Source organism: Rhinopithecus roxellana, chromosome 4 (assembly GCF_007565055.1).
Source record: "Rhinopithecus roxellana isolate Shanxi Qingling chromosome 4, ASM756505v1, whole genome shotgun sequence".
NCBI lineage: Eukaryota > Metazoa > Chordata > Mammalia > Primates > Cercopithecidae > Rhinopithecus > Rhinopithecus roxellana.
Window position 1 is genome coordinate 65,258,204 of NC_044552.1, and position 19,844 is coordinate 65,278,047.

A 19,844-nucleotide genomic window follows, 5' to 3' on the forward strand; every position below is an offset into this window, starting at 1 on the left:
ACTTTTCATTGGGTCCTATTGATATTCCAGGCTACCATCCCCACTAGCCTCTTCTGCAGGGTAACTTGAACATTGGACTGGCCCTGTCCATGTAAACTTTACACGGTTTTGCAAACGTTATTGAACTTGTTTCTTCCCGAATACATTAAAGCACTTACTTGCGATATTAGACATTTTCTCATTAGTCCTGTTCGCCTAGTCAGTCACTTGTATAGACAGGGCCACAGTACGGCCTGAATATTGGGCAGGACACCGCTCTGCGCGATAGTAACTTTGCCTAGCAGCTTGTTGAGCTTCTCGTCGTGGATGGCCAGCTGCAGGCGTCGGGGGATGACGCAGGTCTTCTGTCGCGGGCCGCGTTGCCCGCCAACTCCAGGATCTTGGCGGTCAGGTACTCCAGCACCGCCGCCAGGTACACTGGCGCGCCGGCCCCGACCCGCTCGGCGTAGTTGCCCTTGCAGAGCAGGCGGTGCCCTCGGCTCACAGAAAACTGGAGACCAGCCCTGAAAGAGTGCGTTTTAGCCTTGGCGCCAGCTTTGCTGCCCTGCTTTCCACATCCAGACGCAGTGAAGTATTTAAATAATTGTTTAGAAGAAGGAAAGTGATTGGTTCTAGTAAAACGCAACCAGCTAAACTGCTATAATCTATATTCGGTAAAGTGGCCTGTGCTAGCTCCTGAACACAGATTTCAGCCAATCGAAAAGCAGGTGTTTAAAAAAAGTTAAAAAAAAAAAAACCTTCTGACTTACATAATTATAGTTGAAAGGTCAAATTATGAGGTTGAGTTTGTGGGAGAGCCAATGAGATTTAGGAATTTAGAAATGGCCTATCGTATATTCAGACATTAAAAGAACCAATCAGAAACCGAAACTCAGCAAGCCTCATTTGCATATGCACGGAATAAAAAACGAGGGAGTTTGGGCTCGGCAGCATTTCCCTGTGGTTATCTGACGGTGTCGCTTCCGCTGCGAACATGCCAGAACCAGCTAAGTCAGCCCCTGCCCCGAAGAAGGGCTCGAAGAAGGCGGTGACCAAGGCTCAGAAGAAGGACGGCAAGAAGCGCAAGCGCAGCCGCAAGGAGAGCTATTCCGTGTACGTGTACAAGGTGCTGAAGCAGGTCCACCCCGACACCGGCATCTCGTCCAAGGCTATGGGTATCATGAACTCCTTCGTCAACGACATTTTTGAGCGCATCGCAGGCGAGGCTTCCCGCCTGGCGCATTACAACAAGCGCTCGACTATCACTTCCAGGGAGATCCAAACGGCCGTGCGCCTACTGCTCCCCGGGGAGCTGGCCAAACACGCGGTGTCGGAGGGCACCAAGGCTGTCACCAAGTACACCAGCTCCAAGTAAATAGTTACCTGAGTAAAAGCGCCAACGACCCAAAGGCTCTTTTAAGAGCCACCCATGTTGTCGTTTAAAGACCTGTAATTTTCCAGAGTTGGCAAGGTAAAATGGCTAAGCAACACATGGGATAGTAAGGGTTTACTAAAACGTCCAAGTTCGGCCGGGCGCAGTGGCTCATGCCTGTAATCCCAACACTTTTGGAGGCCGAGCAGGGCGGATCACATGAGGTCAGGAGTTCGAGACCACCCTGGCCAACATGGTGAAATCCCGTCTCTACTAAAATATACAAAAATTAGCCGGGAATGGTGGCAGACTTAATCCCAGCTACTTGGGAGGCAGAGTCAGAAGAATCGTTTGAGCCCGGGAGGCGGAGGTTGCAGTGAGCCGAGATCGAGCCGTTGTACTCAAACCTGGGATATAAGAGCGAGACTGCTGTCAAAAAAAAAAAAGTCCAGGTTCGTTGTTTTTTCCCCTATAGATTGTAAGGGTCACCAAGGAGTAAGTGCGTATGCAGCTTAATATGAGACATTTCACTCAGCAGCTAAGGAAAAATCGTGTTCTAGATTGATCCCCACTTTTCTTCTCCCTGCACACCACCACCTTAAAGCTATGTTTTCGCTTTTAGTTTCACTTTAACATCCTATTGCCCTTGACTTGTAGTAGCCGGGTGGAAATCAAGTTTGGGGTAGTATGAAATCTAAAATAAGCTCTGAGAAAGCGAAATTCGTCTTGTAGTTCGTTGTTAACTTGTAAATGGTTGCAGCGGCATTAGACGGAGGAAATCACCTCTGTTGGTTGCATTTCTAAACCATGGCAGATCGCTACCAGACATTCTCATATCCCCCTTCCAAGTCCACTAATTTCTTTACAAATTTTACTGAGTTTATAATTATTGGATTACTTCACGTAGCTATATATATTACCTCTTGGCAAGATCAGGAACTCTACCATCTTCCTAGCTGAACATATTGAGGTTTAAGAGAAAGAACAGGCAACAGGATAGCCTGAAGTTGGAGCAAAGAAATGAAAATTCCTGGTGCTACATTCATATGCTTTATCTGTAAGCCTTTTTAAGGCTCCAAGAACTGTTCTCCCTCAACCACCTCCTCCGTGTCCTGGAACGACTTTGTCCACAGCAACTTCCTTTCCTGAAATTTTATTTTAAGAGAGGAGGGTTACAAGGAATTAACATTTGTGTGGTAGTCCTTAGAATGCATTCATTCATTGATTTTTTTTTTTTTTTCCTACAGTCAGCTGTGAAATGGAATCTCCTCTTTTACAGGTGGATGACTTCAAGAATTTAGGCTAAATAACCAGCCCCTTACACATAAATAAAACTGAGATTTGAAGCTACTCTATCTGATTGTAAGGATTACTTCCCACTATTTGTTAGAGAACATCCCAAGCAGAAGCCTAGTTGCTGTCACAGGAGTCAGGAAATTTAGGCTCAATTAATAAAAGAAAACTGGTCAGGAGATACACATATTCTTTGTTGCACAGCAAAGTCCTTACACCAGCAAAAGTTTCTTTTAAAAATAAAATAATATTAATGGTGACCTTTGGGCCCTAAAGATCACCTGGCAGCAAGTTTAACTTTTCTGAGCACTATATTCTGGAGGGGAAACCATGGGCATTGTCAGTGTAAATGTGAGCTCTAAAATCTTATTTTATATTTATTACCTACATGTCATTATCTGCAAATACCCACATAGCAGCTTACTGTGAACATTAAGTGACCAAAATTTGTTTTTGTTTTAATTTTTTGTTTAGAGACAGGGTCTCACTTTGTCATCCAGACTGAGGTGTAGTGACACAACCACACACTCACTGCATTCAACCTCCCTGGCTAGTGTTCCCACCTGTCTCCCAAGGAGCTGGCACTACAGGCACACACCATCACACCCGCTTCATTTTTTTATTATTTTGTTTTTATGATTTTTGTAGAGCCAGGGTCCCACTGTGTTGCCCAGGCTAGTCTCAAAGTAAATTTGTAATGGAATTTGTGAAAAAAATTCTCTAAGCTCCATGTATAACTAAGGCATTCATTTCTCGCTCTCCAAAGCTAATTTTAATTAAATTATATATTCATGAAATAGTCAAGCATGGATTAAGGGGGACATCACTCAGGAAGTGATATAGTCCTGATTGCCTGTTTCAATCCTAAGTTTGGGCAATTTATCTAATTCCTCTGTAAGCACTTCCTTACCTGTTTATTCCAAACAGGAATAATAATTAGTAACTACTATATGACACTGCTGGAGTGACAAATAAAAGGACACAGCTAAAGCACTTAGGACCGTGTCTGCACAGAGGATGACCCCCTAAATATTAACTGTGGCTAAAGCCTCTGGTTGAAATGATAGAGAAGGTGCCTTTCGTCCTGCCCACAATTAAAGCCCAGAGTCCTGAGGCCTGGAATAATTAGCGTTTGATGTGAAAAGGGCTTCTTTGTCTGGCAGTGTAAATAATACTCTTTGAACAGTTCAATCCCCTCTTTAAAGCCATTGCTTTCCTCTGAAGCATTTTGAAGACATCCTACCGCCTGTGGCTGTTTGATTTCCCTATAGTTGCTTGCCAATTCAAGCAACATGTGTCATATTTTCCAGGGACTGTCTCATGTCCTCAGTAGAACTAGGGGTGCCTCATTGAATGGTCACATGTGTTGAGTTGTAAGGAAGGAAACCTAGAAATTCACGTAAGAATAGCTTAGTACTTTTTTACTCCTTTTTTCATTCCCAAGTTTCCTATTAACTTTGCTAACCTTGCTACGTGTATTTTGCATCCATTTGTTGACTAGGTTTCCCTCATATACCTCCAAATCACAGCCATGTTTTTAGATGAACTTCTGCACCTTGATAAGTATGTTCTTTAATTGGAATGTAGGAAATTGGCTGGCTGATGAGGGCCACACTTTCCTGAATCCATTGTATCCTTGAGACATAGGTCACTTCAAAGGAAACTGATAGGTGTAAATTCCTGGCCTGAAAAGCTGAAGAACACCACCTCACCACTAAAGAAGTAACATCATTTTTAGGCTCTGATTTGAGTAGCTACTACCACTGTATTTGTCACTCCTGCAGTAAATAATTTCTGAAAAGAACCAAGAAGTTACTATCTCCCATCTACCCTCAGCAGTGTATATCTTGATGGCATTCAGAACATACTATCCCAAAATATGGCCCCTTAACATACTGAATATTTTAAGGTGAAAGAATTTGAGAAGCATCATGGGCAGTAAGGTCTCTCTGACTTTTCCCAACTCTTCTCCCCTGAAGCAGGTCATAGGACCCTCATATAAGTCCTGCAGGGTCTGAGAGAAATCTGAACAAAAAGACCTTGCTAGGTTTCTGTTTCAACCTTAGCTCACAGTCTTCTTTTTGTCCTATTATATTTCTGCATGACTCTCCACTCTTCATCAAACCTAGTGTAAAAATACTCAGGTTTACCCCTTCTCCAGGTCTTCATTTCCTTATGAAGGCTCCCATGTCATGTGAAGTTTATATTAAATAAATGTTGCATTAGTCCACTCTCACACTGCTATAAAGAAATAACTGAGACTGGGTAATTAGAAAGAGAAGAGGTTTAATTGACTCATAAAACCGCAGGCTATACAGGAAGCATAGCAGCTTCTGCTTCTGGGGAGGCCTCAGGGAGCTTTTACTCATGGCAGAAGGCAAATGGGAAACAAGGCGTCTTACGTGGTGGTGCAGAAGCAAGGGGGAGAGAAGGTAGAGGTACCATACTTTTGAACAACCAGGTGACAAAACCCGCTATCCCAACAGCTCCAAGGGGGTGGTGTTAAACCTTGAGAAACCGCCTCTGTGGTCCAATGACCTCCCACCAGACCCCACCTCCAACACTGGGGATTGCAACTGAACGTGAGATTTGGGTGGGAACACAGATCCAAACCGCATCAAATGTATATGCTTTTCTCTCGTTAATCTGTCTTTCGTTACAGGGCCCCCGCCAATGAATTTCAGATGGGTAGAAGAGAAAGCTGTTTTCTTCCCTACAGCACACAGTAGGTGTGGGCGGGCATCTGTGTTCTGTATGTCTGTTTTTCTAGGATAGAGAAGCAGACATAACATTGAAAAAATGCAGAGAAAAATAATCCCAGAATGAAAATGTTTGAGATGTGTATTCCTTTGCTAGGGCTGCCATAACAAAGTACCAGATTGGGTGACTTCAACATTTATTTTTTCACAATTCTGGAGGCTGCAACTCTTAAGATTAACCCTGTGAGCAGGGTCGATTTCTTCTGAGGTCTCTCTCCATGGTGTATCGATAACTGTCTTCTCCCTGTGTCTTCACATTATCTTTTCTCCGTGTGTGTGTCCAGTCTTCTTTACTTATAAGGACACCAGTCAGATTGGATTCAGACCCACCTCAATAACTTCATTTTGTATCTTTAACAATCCTAACTCTAAATGCAGTCATATTTTCAAGGACTTCAACATATGCAGCAGGGAAGAGGGTAAATCAGTCCATAACAAGAAGTGCAGTAATTAGTCTTCCAAATACTATATGAACTAAGTATTCCACAGGTGGCTCAAACCCAGCAGGACCAAGCCTGGCCTCATTATCCTCACAGCTCTGCTTATCCAAGTTTGAAATTTGGTCCTCATCCTAGATTACCACCATTCATTTTCATCATATATTTAATAATATACAAATTCCTGTTCTATTGATTTTATTTTAACATCATATTTTTGCTTATCATGGCTAAAATTTGGAAATATAAATGTTGAAGAGTAGGAGTTTCACTAAAAATAGGTTTTATCAGGCCGGGCGCGGTGGCTCAAGCCTGTAATCCCAGCACTTTGGGAGGCCGAGACGGGCGGATCACAAGTTCAGGAGATCGAGACCATCCTGGCGAACACAGTGAAACCCCGTCTCTACTAAAAAAAAAAAAATACAAAAAACTAGCCGGGCGAGGTGGTGGGTGCCTGTAGTCCCAGCTACTTGGGAGGCTGAGGCAGGAGAATGGCGGGAACCCGGGAGGCGGAGCTTGCAGTGAGCTGAGATCCGGCCACTGCACTCCAGCCTGGGCGACAGAGCAAGACTCTGCCTCAAAAAAAAAAAAAAAAAAAAAAAAAAAAAAAAATAGGTTTTATCAGGCCTGGCACAGTAGCTCACGCCAATAATCTCAGCACTTTGGGAGGCCAAGGTAGGCAGATCACTTGAGCCCAAGAGTTTGAGACAGCCTGGGCAATATGGTTAAACCCCATCTCTACAGAAAATACAAAAATTACTCCGGTGTGGTGGTGTGCACCTGTAGTCCCAGCTACTTAGGAGACTGAGGTAGGAGGATTGCTTTAGCCTGGGAGGCAGTGGTTGCAGTGAGCCATGATCCCGTCACGGCACTCCAGCCTGAGCGACAGAGAGAGACACTGTCTTAAAAGAAGAAAAAAGACAAAAAAAAAAAAAAAAAAGTTTATGCATAATGAAATACTGTGCAGCTGTTAAAACTAATGTCAAAAAAATAAACATAAAATATGCTTGAAGGATAGTACTTTAGGAAAGGTGCCAAATCATATATTCTCATTTATATTAATATATCATATACATGTGTAGTATAGTTACAGGATAAAAAACTGACTAGAAGGCTCAATGCCAAAATGTTAACAATTCTGTTGCATTCTTTGGGATGAAAGGATCAGCTCCTCTGGAGAGAACTTTCTCTATCTGGCTGTCTCTAAAACTCCCAATAGTGTGGTTAAGAAAAAAGAAGTTCTCCATTAAGCCTTTTCCTTTTCCAAGTTTCCCCATCCTGTGTTAAGAAAAATAAAAGTAATTTTTTTCTTTTTTCTACTGCCTCCATATTTGCAGGAAAAAAATAATTAATTGAACAAATAATTATTGAATACCAACTATGTACACAGTATTATTCTAGGTTTGGTATATAAAAAATGAATAAGACAATTTTAAGATTCAATTCCTTACTAAGGAAATTGAAAAACAACACAAAAGAAAAGTATCCTAGCATTAAAGGAAAGAATAGAGTAAGATTAGTGAACCACTTAATAATCCATGTTAGTCTATGTTCTTGTTTATAAAATAATGCACTAGTGGCCTCAAAGAGGATCAAATGGGAAAATCAAGCAAAACTTGCAATATTACTGTAAAGACCAGAAAAGCATAAGGAATTTTAATGCCAAGAAAGCAACATTGCAAGGCAATGGTTACCTCCAGGGGAAGTAGTGGGAGGATGAGAGATGAGAGAGATGTTATTTGTGATATTTGTTATACCTGGTTGGCAACTGGGTTCAAGCATGGTCATTATATTATCCTTTATAACCTGTATATGGATTTAATACTTTTTTTTTTTTTTTTTTTTTTCAGACGGAAACTTGCTCTGCCACCCAGGCTGGAGTGTAGTTGCAATCTCCGTTCACTGCAACCTCCTCTTCCTGGGTTCAAGCAATTCTCCTACCTCAGCCTCCAGAGTACCTGGGACTACAAGCACGCACCACCATGCCCAGCTAATTTTTGTATTTTTGGTAGACATGGGGTTTCACTATGTTGGCCAAGCTGGTCTCGTCTCAACTCCTGACCTAGGGTGATCCACCTGCCTCAGCCTCCGAGAGTTCTAGCATTACAGGCATGCACTACAGCACCTGGCCTTTTTTTTTTTTTTTTTTTTTTTTTTTTTGAGACGGGAGTCTCGCTCTGTCACCCAGGCTGGAGTGCAGTGGCGCAATCTCAGCTCACTGCAAGCTCCGCCGCCCGGGTTCACGCCATTCTCCTGCCTCAGCCTCCCCAGTAGCTGGGACTACAGGCGCCTGCCACCGCACCCAGCTAATGTTTTGTATTTTTTGTAGAGACGGGGTTTCACCATGGTCTCCATCTCCTGACCTCGTGATCGGCCCACCTCGGCCTCCCAAAGTGCTGGGATTACAGGCGTGAGCCACTGCACCCGGCCTACATTCTTTTATATGTATCTAGAATTATAAATTTTGAAGCAAATAAAGAAACAACAATGAACAAATGTATTCATGGAAAAGTCATCTCGCCTTCCATAAAAACAGAACCTCCATAAATATTGCTTGTATTAGAAATTTGGTTATAAAAAAGGCAATCTCCCCTTATACTCCAAAAGTCTGTAGATGCTCAAAAGACCAGGCACTTTACGAAAATCACTGCTAATATACAAGACTTGCCGTGTGAAGGACAGTTCTTGAAATTCCTTCCTTTTCTGCCAGAAGGCCATAACCTAACATGTATACTAAGGTATTTCATTTTATCAACTGTAAATTAATTTAGATTTATATTCATTTTATTTATATTCATCTAGGTATTTGTTAAGATAAACACATAATTTGAGTCTAATATGCTCAGTGTAAGAACTAGTTTTGTGAAAGATGGTAGAATTGTGACATAATCAGAACCAAAGCAGGGAGGGGAGATTTGGTATGGTTCCCTGCTGTCCAGAATAAAGTTCACATTCGTGTCATTGGCCTAACAGGCCTCCAAAATCTGGCACCAAGCCAGGAACTATCACTTCTGATACTGACTTGAATTACACTCATCTGACATTCCATATAATATTCCATTCCTGCTTTCCTTTTCATAAGCATATGTTTTCACTCTCCAAATAGACTGCAGGATCATTAGTAGGAGGGAAAAATACAGTGGGAAGGCCGTGGGGAAGGGAGCAGGATTGTAATGCCAGTGCGGTCACAACACAGAAGGTGTCACTTGAAAGAAGAGAGGCAGCAACACTTAAATCTAGAAGCTGAGTTGCCCACACAAAGGGAACTGTCAGTATATAGTCCCTGAAAGAGATACATACTTCCAGCAAGTTCGAGAGGCTAGTGGAGCTGGGCAAGGAAGGAAAGGAGAAGTAGTGGGATTTGAGGCCAAAGAGATAACAACAGCCGGAGTGGGGACTTGCAAGGTACTGAAAGGACTTTGGGTTTTCCTTTTAGTGAAATGAGAGCCATTGGAGGATTTTCAGCAGAAGAGTGACCTGATTTTACTCACCCTTTACTGGAAATCTGTGGGACAGAACTAGGCAATGAGGGTGCTATGACAATAAAGGTGAGCGTTGGCAGTGGTTTGACCAGAAGTGGGAATGAGAAACAGTTGGATTCTGTTTTCAAAGAGCTCATAGAACTTACTGATGGATTGTTATGTAGGATGTGAAAGGAAACGACAGAAATGACTCCAACTAAAACAGTAGAATGCGGTTCACTAATTTCAAGATGATGGGAGAAGCTGTTTTGCAGAGATAATGAAAGAAATTGAAGCTTATTTAAGTTTGAAGTGCATATTTATTGGACTGTAAGTTGAGATGTCAAGTAGCAGGGTCTCCTGAGTATGGAATACAAGGCTGTGGGCTACTGACTTAACATCCACAACATGAACATATGGGCAGCATCTCCATAGCAACAAACATCAGTTCAAAATAATCAGACAGATTTTCATCCTCCACGTCCATCTTCTCAGATCCATCAGGAGCCACAGAACTAAGGGAAGAAAAAAGGCAGCATCAAATATAGAGCTGTCAAGCTGAGTTCCACAAATACGTTTCAGGAGGCCTGAGAACTCCTGGAATTGCAAGCACAATATATAGGGAAAGTGGGCACATTTTGAAAAAGGTATGAATATCTATCACTGGGTCTCCAAAGTAACCCCTTCATGGTTCTAACTTTAACAGGTTATTTGAATGAAAATTGCAGTATTATTGCATACCCTTATTACCAAGGGCATTTTTCCACATTTGTAAAATAGGGATAACTTTTTCTGTGTGTTCCAAAAATTACAGAAACAGACAATTACTAAAGAAAGCACTTGTCAAACTGCAAGTTAGGAATCCAGATGTCGTACGTACAAAGCAAACATTCCTTACTTCTCTAACCCAGGGCTCAGTTCTCGCACTGCTTATCTTCATTATCAACCCTCTTTTCCTAAGAGATGTCATTTCACCTTCTGGCTTTTTTACTCTCATAGGAGTAAAAACTCTCAATTATGTTTCCAACCGAGACCTCTTTTCTGAACTCCAGATTTGTGTATCAAACTGCTTACCTTCATATATCTTCCTCTTAGATATGTGTAATAGGCATCTCACACTCTCTCTGGATGTCCAAAACTAAGATATGGAATTCTTTCCAAAATTTGTTCCTTGAGTATTCTTCCCCGTTTTTAGCAACTGATACCTCCATTTCAGTTGCTGTCAATGAAATAACTGGAATCATCCATAAATTTTCTCTCATACTCTACACATTCAGTGGCTCAGAAATGAACTATCAACCTTCTTTCAAAATAAATAAAGAATCCAACAACTTTTCACAGCCTCTACCACCAAATACACAGAGCAAGCCACTGCCATCTCAACTCCTTTTTTTTAGTACCCTACTAACTGATCTCTGCTCCTATCCAGGCTCCATCACAGTTTATTCTTCATTAGGCATCCAGACAGCTCATTTTAAAATATAAATCAGATCATCTCAGTCCTCTGCTCAAAACCCTGAGTGGCTCCCACCTCACTAGGAATAAAACCAAAGTAGTTACACTGGCCTACATACAAGGCCATATAGGAACAGCTCACCTCCATTTGCCTTCCAGACCTCATCTCCATTCCTCTGCACCTCTTCTGCCCTTTTGCCCAGCCACAATAACTGCTATCTCCAGGCTTTGCTACTTGGTCTTCTATTTGGAATATTCTCTAGTCTTTATTTCTCCAACTATCGCTTTATCAGTAAAGCTTTCCTTGACCCTATCATTTAAAATGATCACCTTCTCAGCTGGGCGCGGTGACTCACACCTGTAATCCCAGCACTTTGGGAAGGCCAAGGCAGGCGGATCACATGAAGCAGGAGTTCAGGACCAGTCTAACCAAATACGTACTAAAAATACAAAAATTAGCTGGGTGTGGTGGCGCATGCTTGTAATCCCAGCTACTCGGGAGACTGAAACACTAGAATTGCTTGAACCCAAGCAAGGTGTAGGTGGAATGTGCCAAGATCGCACCACTGTACTGCAGCCTGGGCAACAACAGAGCAAGACCCTATCTCAAAAAAATAATTAAACATCACCTCCTCCCTCTTTAGCCTGTTTCAGATAGCACTTAGCACCATCTGATAGTTTTACTTGCTTTATTTGTGAACGCACACCCAATAAACTCCATGCATACAGAAAATACTGTTTTGTTCACTGTCATTCACTCCTATAATTCTCAGTCATTAACACTACCTGGCATATGTTATGTGCTCAATTTTTGTTGTTGTTAAATTTATGTCCTTATACAAACCAGTGCCTTAGCTCCGATAACATCGTTCTTCTCATATTAATGCACAAGTCCATATCTTTGAAAAATATGACACTCAAAGTAACTCCATTGATTTTCCCAATTTCAAACTTACAACCCTACAATTTGCTTGCTGACCACAAAGAGGAAAAATCTGATTTTACAATGTAACTATCATCCTAAACCAGCAATTGTCCTATTATCTTCAACGTAGATAAACCAGGCATGTGTCTCTGATGTGGTGCACGAGTATGTACATATAAACTGTTCCTGACAAGAATATAAACCTGATTTCAACTAAGTATACAAAAGTAACTTCTGCTCAGGACAGAGTATAGAAACCAAGTAAAATGACACCATTGGGAGGCCGACACAGGCGGATCACGAGGTCAGGAGATGGAGACCATCCTGGCTAACATGGTGAAACCTCGTCTCTACTAAAAAATACAAAAAACTAGCCGGGCGAGGTGGCGGGCGCCTGTAGTCCCAGCTACTCAGGAGGCTGAGGCAGGAGAATGGCGTAAACCCGGGAGGCGGAGCTTGCAGTGAGCTGCGATCCGGCCACTGCACTCCAGCCCGGGCGACATCCAGCCCGGGCGACAGAGCGAGACTCAGTCTCAAAAAAAAAAAGAAAAGAAAAGAAAAGCCAATCCAGGCTGGGCGCGGTGGCTCACGCCTATAAATCCCAACACTTTGGGAGGCCGAGGAGGGCAGATCACGAGCTCAAGAGATGGAGATCATCCTAGCCAACGTGATGAAACCCCATCTATACCAAAAAATACAAAAATTAGCTGGGCGTAGTGGCGCGCGCCTGTAGTCACTTGGGAGGCTAAGGCAGTAGAATCAATTGAACCCGGGAGGTGGAAGTTCCAGTGAGCCAAGATAACACTGCACTCCAGCATGGCGACAGCGTGAGACTCCGCCTCAAAAAAGGAAAAAAAAAAGCCAATCCAAATCTCCTACAGGTTTGGTCTCTAGCAAATCATTGTCCTGATGCCTGAACGTATACTTTTTCAAAAGGCTAACACTGCTGGTTAAGAATTTAAGTTTTAGTGGCCGGGCGCAGTGGTTCATGCCTGTAATCACAACACTTTGGGAGGCTGAGGCGGTCAGATCACGAGGTCAGCAGTTCGAGACCAGCCTGGCCAACACGATGAAACCCCGTCTCTAGTAAAAATACAAAAATTAGGTGGGCGACTGTAATCCCACCTATTCAGGAGGCTGAGGCAGGAGATACCGCTTGAAACCGTAAGGCGGAGGATCGCGCCACTGCACTCCAGCCTGGACGAGAGAGCAACATTCCGTCTCAAAAAAAAAAATAGGTTTTGGTGATGTTTCTATATTGCTCACTAAGCGATAGTCTATCTTTTAATGTTCTCACAATACGCAGAAACACATTTTATTAGGTCTATTGGAAGCAATACTTAATAGCTCTCGAATGAACATTTATATTGTTGCCCCACACTGCCTTTTGCTGACTAAAGTTTTGTCACCAAGTCAAAAGCAGCAGCGTACAAGCCGCCTGTACTTAGATTTTCGATCCTACTCAGGGAGATCTGTTGCGCTCACGGATTCGCCTTAAAGGACCGTCGCCTGGGTGCGAGCCTTCTTTGTTCTCAGCCCTCCCCGCCATTTTGAAAACAGTAACGTGGAGTCTTCCCCGAGTTTCCTACAACTTCCGTAATCCTTGAGATCCTTACGAACACTTCAAGCTTAAACTGAAAAGGAAAGCCCCACGAGAATTATAAACCGTGCCAATACAGCTTACTCACTGCTATCTAAAGCCCTAAGGTGTCCAAGAAAACTAAATGTTAAACATATCAACTACCCCCAACTAACGAACAGTAAACTTTTAAGTACTTTATTCCCAAATCCTAAACATGCGCGACTAACGAGAAATTAAACGTTACCTGCTAAATGTACACTAGTGCACAACGACTGCTTTTCAGCAAAAACCTGGAACAGAACAGGATAAACAAGATGTCCGCTCTTTTACGAAAAAAGTGGGCGGCCCTAAAAAGGGCCTTTGGTTGAAAAGAGAAATACTGAGCGAAGTAAGCGGGAGCCTCAGCCACCGAAGCCGTAAAGAGTGCGTCCCTGTCGCTTCAGCGCATAAACCACATCCATTGCTGTTACGGTCTTGCGTTTGGCGTGCTCCGTGTAAGTGACTGCATCACGAATCACGTTCTCCAGGAACACCTTCAGAACACCGCGAGTCTCCTCATAGATAAGCCCAGAAATACGCTTGACACCGCCACGACGAGCAAGGCGTCGGATGGCTGGCTTAGTGATGCCCTGGATGTTGTCGCGTAAAACCTTGCGGTGACGCTTAGCGCCTCCTTTACCTAAGCCTTTCCCACCCTTACCACGTCCAGACATGGCTGAGCAGCTCTCAAAGCCACTTTCAGGACTCTAAAAGCCGAGAAAAAGCAACGCCCTTATATGCAGGAAATTCGGACCTAATTGAAGACTGAAAGCGCGCATACGGGAACTTTGGTCCTGCCTCTTGGTCCCACCCTACGCAGCCCCGCCTTGGATGACGTCACCAACAACTCCAGCCTTTGACATCTGAGCGCGAGCTCGGTGGAGGCGTCTCTCGCAATTGCTGGGAAATAGGAATAGGAGTTTTACGGGTGTTTTAACAACTAAATCAGATTAAAGAAATCAACATATTTAAATTATTATCAGTTGTTGCTTGAGTTGCTTTAGGACGATTGGAGACGAGCTTCGATCCACGGGACCGGAAGCCTGAGGAGTCCAGCTTTGTCCTCGAGGTCACAGTGACTGGCATTTCTGCTGCCTGCTGTAAAGCACATGCGGAACGAAACCCCCTTCGGAAGTGTTTGACAATTGCAAGATTTCACCCTCTCTATCATCAAGCCAAGGGAAACGTAACCAAAACGGTTTATTTCCCTATGGCGAAGACATGGTAGGTTAGTGATTCGTGGTAGAATTATCCCCCTCCGCGCGGAGGCCTGATTCTATTCCCAGTTTGTTCTTTTCTTTCCCTACTTATTAAAATTTGTAATTGCCATTTCAATATCTAAGTGCCCCTCACAACTGCACCCAGTGTGTGGGTTTTGAGGTGGGTTTTGGGGGTTTTTTTTTTTTCCTTTTTTTATTTTATTGAGACAGGGTCTTGCTATGTTGCCTGCGTTGGTCTCCTAAAGTGCAGTGACTGCAGGCATGAGCTACTACAGAGTGACTCTTGCGCCTAGCCCACTAGTGTATTGATGTTTACTTTTCTATCCCTAGTTTTGTTTTCTGTTTGATTCTGGTAGACGCCTTTTTCCAAAGTGAGTTGGCAACCTATGGTAGCCAAAGTATGAAATAGGCAACTTATCGTAGGCTCTTTCTTAAAATACGAGGTGGTGTGAGCGCATCGCCTGTAAGTAGTTAAGAGTAGTGTGAGGAGGTGTTTGTTGAAGGAGTAGCAGAGTGGCGCAGCGGAAGCGTGCTGGGCCCATAACCCAGAGGTCGATGGATCGAAACCATCCTCTGCTAGGTCTTCCGTGGTGTCCTTCGGACAACTATTTCTGGCTGCAGGTTTTTTAAGTTAAACAATAACGAAAGAAAACAAAATGAAGCCAAGAATTTTTTTTAATTCCAGAATTACAAGCATTTCTGAGAAATAATGTGAAACTACAATCTCTGCATGTACAATTTTTTTCATGGACACCCAAGTGTTATTAATCAATATTTCATCTCTAAACACAGCAAATTTCTCTTGTTGCCAAAGTGCCATGCCACTGTTGCAGCCAGTTATGACAGTTGTAAGTTAACCTGCAAAGCAAAGAAAATGCTTACATAAACCGAGTGCCAAGGGTGGAGTGGGAGCCCAGGAATGGGAGTTTTATATCCTTTGATACATAATTCAGAAAGCACTATTTGCCAAGTAGTTAAGGCGATCAACTAGGAATCCCTAAATCCCCACGCAGATTCTCTGCACCTACGAGGGTCTTAATCTCGGGAAATGAGTTGCATTTTGAGGCTGGGTGTGGAGTCTTCATAGCACTGATTGAACTCTGACCTGAGAAAAACATTTCTGCTGACACTACTGTTAAATGTGTCTCTACTCTCCACCGTCCTTTAATATTTCAAATAGAACTATTCACTGTGCTTATTTTTTAAACATCTGTGTGGACTTTTTTATGCTTCTCCCTCTCAGAAAGGATTCCTATTCAGATATTTATGCATCACATACTGTATTAGGAACTAAGAAAAAAAAAAAACCTTAAGAACCTTAAGTAGTTTACAGTCTAGATATGCTTTTGTTGTTTTTGTTTTTTGTTTGTTTGTTTGTTTTTGTGATGGAGTCTCGCTCCTGTTGCCCAGGCTGGAGTGCAGTGGCACGATCTTGGCTTGCAACTTCCACCTCCTGGACTCAAGCAACTGTGCTGCCTCAACCTCCCAAGTAGCTGGGATTACAGTTGCCTGCCATCACACCCAGTTAATTTTTGTATTTTTAGTAGAAACAGGGTTTTACCATGTTGGCCAGGCTAGTCTTGAACTCCTAACCTCAAAAACTCCACCCACCTCGGCCTCCCAAACTACTGGGATTACAGACTTGAGTCACCACTCCTGGCCCATATGCTTTTAAACAAACAAATATGTAGAGTGCAATACAGTAGTTCTGTGAAAGGATTGTACACTAAGTGCACTGGGAATAAGGAAAATGGTGCTTATAGTCCCATGACCACCCCCTAATTCAGTAATTCACTGGAAGTAATCACATGACTCAACACACTCTCAGTTAAGATTTATTATAGCTATTGACCATTTTTTGTTTGGGTTAAATAACATGTTTTAAAAATAAAAACAAAAAAGATTAATTATAGCACAGGATACAATGCAAAAAAAGCAGAAAAAATATATATACACAGTTGAATGTGGCTGTTACTATAGGACTGAACAAAGGAGAATGAACACAGAAATGAAGACAAAGACAAAAGGATTTGTTTAAAAGAAGGGGTGAGGGGGTCCCTTGCTTCTAGAGAACAAGGGCCCTGAGCTTCTACAGCCCTTCGTATTTATTAGGTAGAGTTAACAGGGGGGAAGGGGTAACTGTCGGTCAGCTGCTGGATGTATCACAGGCTCACATGATTGCTTTCTTTGTTCAACAGACTACAGATGTTCCTGTAGATAACCTTAAGGAACCATGGTGCCTAGGACGTGATTGCCCTCAGCATTCCTTCTGGTGGCAGATGCAGTTGTCAGCTTGCCAACATCCTGCTTTCATGAGAACAGTTTGCTGTTTGCTCATATAGCCTCCAGTGGCATATTGAGTTGGTCATGTCTCTCATTCCTTTGGCCTCCAACATCTCCCCCTTTTTGTTTTTGCATTAATTGAATAAAGGCAATTCCAAGCTGTGCAGCTTTCAATTGCCAGTTGGTGGTACAGCCGATTTTACAGACTATGAACAGGAAACACAGACACAGTGACATTATTCCTATAATTATAAAAGAGACATTGAGGTGCTGTTTAAAGTAGGTCCAAGGCTTAAGGTTCTCTAAACCTTGCTGGAAATAGGTCCAGGTTTCTACAGAGGGCTGATACTCTTGAGTTTGCTTATTCAAATCAAGAATTTTACTCTGTAAATCATTAATATCGAAAGTAACAATGGATGTAAAAGCCCCTGCAAATGGGCCTTTACAAGTCTCCTTGGATATTCACTTTGATTATATTCCAAGTTAGTTACACAAATATGAGTATGGTTAAAATGACAATGCAATTGCTGCTGCAACTGCAAACGTTGTATTTGCTCTTCTAGCCACAGGACAGTAGTCTTTAACATTGCCATCTCTGTTTGTATTTTGGTGTTAATTTTATTTTGAAGCATCCATGCCTTGTTGGCCATCTGCATCCAATTTTCCACATATTGGGCTGTTTGAATAGAGCTGTGCAGTGCTACTGAAGACAGTACAACAGAGGTTATTAGTGTAACTAGGGAGACTATAGCAAAAAATACCATAACTAAGGCTCTACGAGCACAATGAGTGAACTGAGTAAGAAGGAGTTGTACAAAATGTAAAGCGGGGGATAGCCACCCAAGGCTTGAAGAAATTGATAGGAATCCATAATCTGGGAATGCGACCTGGAATTATTAAGGTGGATATGTTGTGTGTTTGTATCGTGCTATGATTTAGGCAGTGATAGAGTTGACAGGAGTCACAAGTCAATTGGGTGACGTTTACCTGGAGTTGGTCCTTTTTAGCCACCAGAAAGATATAGGGATTAAAAACACAAATTGTAAATTGAGTGGTAATATTTCTTACAAAGGTAACATTAAAACTGTGTTGAGTCCTATTACTATTATTGGATAGTGTCCTGACCCAGATGCTGCCATTCATAAATGGGAGTGCTGACTTCCATATTGACTCCTGAACTGGGCCCCTCTTTCTTTGATTATGCCACTGAGGCAAAGATGGACTGAAGCCTGTTCCATGCCAAGCAAGTTGTGCAGTAGATTGGGATCAAATCCCAATGTGATATAGCAAAGAAATGTTAAATATTCACCACCAGTGGCAGTGAAGTTTGTGCCATGAGGTCTGATTCTCATCTCTCCCATCCAAATGACCACAGGGACCCCAGTCAATAATGTCTCCCATTAACATAGACTGTTGTCTAGCTAAGGGGCCAAGACATTGGATCCTAGGCGGGGGGTGAGAATTATTGAAGGGAGCCCATTCTATATAATCAATACGCTTTGGGCGATGGGGCCAGGAGAGAGTAGTCAATCCACCAGTAATATTAATAGAGCTAAGGCTTAAGAGGTACATAATTTTTCCATGGTGACTCAAGTGTGCCTGGGATTGGACTGCAAGGCAACTGCCATTGAGCGACGTGTCTGGGATTGGACTGCAAGGCAACTGCCATTGAGCGACGTATCCTTGGTGATGCATAAAGGGAATCCCTCCAATGGGGCAGTGTAATTGATACTATTGTTCTGAGAATCTAATTGTTCTCTGTCAGGGGGAGTTAAGGGTCCTGGAGTCCATGCTCACTGATCACGATATACCTCAGGAGGAGTGTTACTCCAGAGTACAAGTGACACTACTCAGGGGTTAGGAACAGATGCCCAATATGTTTTTGCTTCTACACAGGGGAAACACACCGCACAGGACACTGCAGCTAGCATGGCCAAGACCATCGAGTCAGGAGTTTTTGCCTGACCCTGGAACTCCAGCATTTTCTCAGCTTCCTGCGTGGTTTTCTTGATCTGTCCCCATGTTATGAGGGTGGATGTCAATGTGACTCCAGTCGGCCCGCGTTCCATTTTCGCATTCAGATTCAACTAGCCTATGGCTTGTACTGGGGGAACCGGGCCCATGGTTATGATCCATGGATCCCACCAGTCTCCTGTTCCATGGTTGCACACATCTGGAGGGCACCTACACGGTTTGTCCATCTCCTGTAAAAACACAAGCATACCCTCATACCCATGTCAGCAAATCCACTGGGCCTTTCCATTGTCCTTCCGGGGATTTCCATAACACCTTTGGATAAACTTGCCTCTTTCCCTCTAACACTTGGCAGTGTCGTTCTGCCGGAGTCTTACCATCCATACCAGGAGTCAAAAAATGTAAAGTAAACAAGGCTAAATGTGATTTTGTTTAAGGTGGTAGCTGGTCTCTTATTCTCCCGTTTTTTCTCAACATACACCGTAGTGTTTGATGTGCCCGCTCTATAATACCTTGTCCTTGGGGTTGTAAGGAATTCCTGTTTTATGAGTGATTGCCCATAACTGTAAAAACTTTTGAAAAGCACGACTAACATAAGCAGGTCCATTGTCCCTGTAGAAACCTGGACCTATTTCCAGCAAGGTTTAGAGAACCTTAAGCCTTGGACCTACTTTAAACAGCACCTCAATGTCTCTTTTATAATTATAGGAATAATGTCACTGTGTCTGTGTTTCCTGTTCATAGTCTGTAAAATCGGCTGTACCACCAACTGGCAATTGAAAGCTGCACAGCTTGGAATTGCCTTTATTCAATTAATGCAAAAACAAAAAGGGGGAGATGTTGGAGGCCAAAGGAATGAGAGACATGACCAACTCAATATGCCACTGGAGGCTATATGAGCAAACAGCAAACTGTTCTCATGAAAGCAGGATGTTGGCAAGCTGACAACTGCATCTGCCACCAGAAGGAATGCTGAGGGCAATCACGTCCCAGGCACCATGGTTCCTTAAGGTTATCTACAGGAACATCTGTAGTCTGTTGAACAAAGAAAGCAATCATGTGAGC

The 19,844-nt window shown here is 42.9% G+C and overlaps 2 protein-coding genes, 1 non-coding gene and 1 pseudogene across 4 annotated transcripts in view; 2 read left to right on the forward strand and 2 right to left on the reverse strand.

The window, feature by feature from the left end:
* The window catches only part of LOC104663991 (histone H4), a 63,772-nt gene that overhangs the window by 11,676 nt on the left and 32,252 nt on the right, over positions 1-19,844 (reverse strand). The window contains exons 1-2 of one of the 2 annotated variants that reach the window (XM_030928476.1): positions 13,508-14,031; positions 8,607-9,816 (exon numbers count right to left, since the gene is read on the reverse strand). In XM_030928476.1, coding sequence (XP_030784336.1) covers positions 13,665-13,976 — 312 coding nt within the window. In that variant the 5' untranslated portion in view covers positions 13,977-14,031 and the 3' untranslated portion in view covers positions 8,607-9,816; positions 13,508-13,664. Of the gene's footprint in view, positions 1-8,606; positions 9,817-13,507; positions 14,032-19,844 lie in introns of those variants that run through there. The other variant, XM_030928475.1, reaches the window with a different exon arrangement.
* Positions 187-975, reverse strand: LOC104663939 (annotated as a pseudogene).
* Positions 922-1,403, forward strand: LOC104663505 (histone H2B type 1). The gene has a single exon (XM_010364731.1). It carries the CDS (start codon positions 974-976, stop codon positions 1,352-1,354), a length of 381 nt encoding a protein of 126 aa, XP_010363033.1. The 5' UTR covers positions 922-973; the 3' UTR covers positions 1,355-1,403.
* Positions 15,030-15,101, forward strand: TRNAM-CAU. The gene has a single exon. It is a non-coding gene; the product is annotated as a tRNA-Met (tRNA).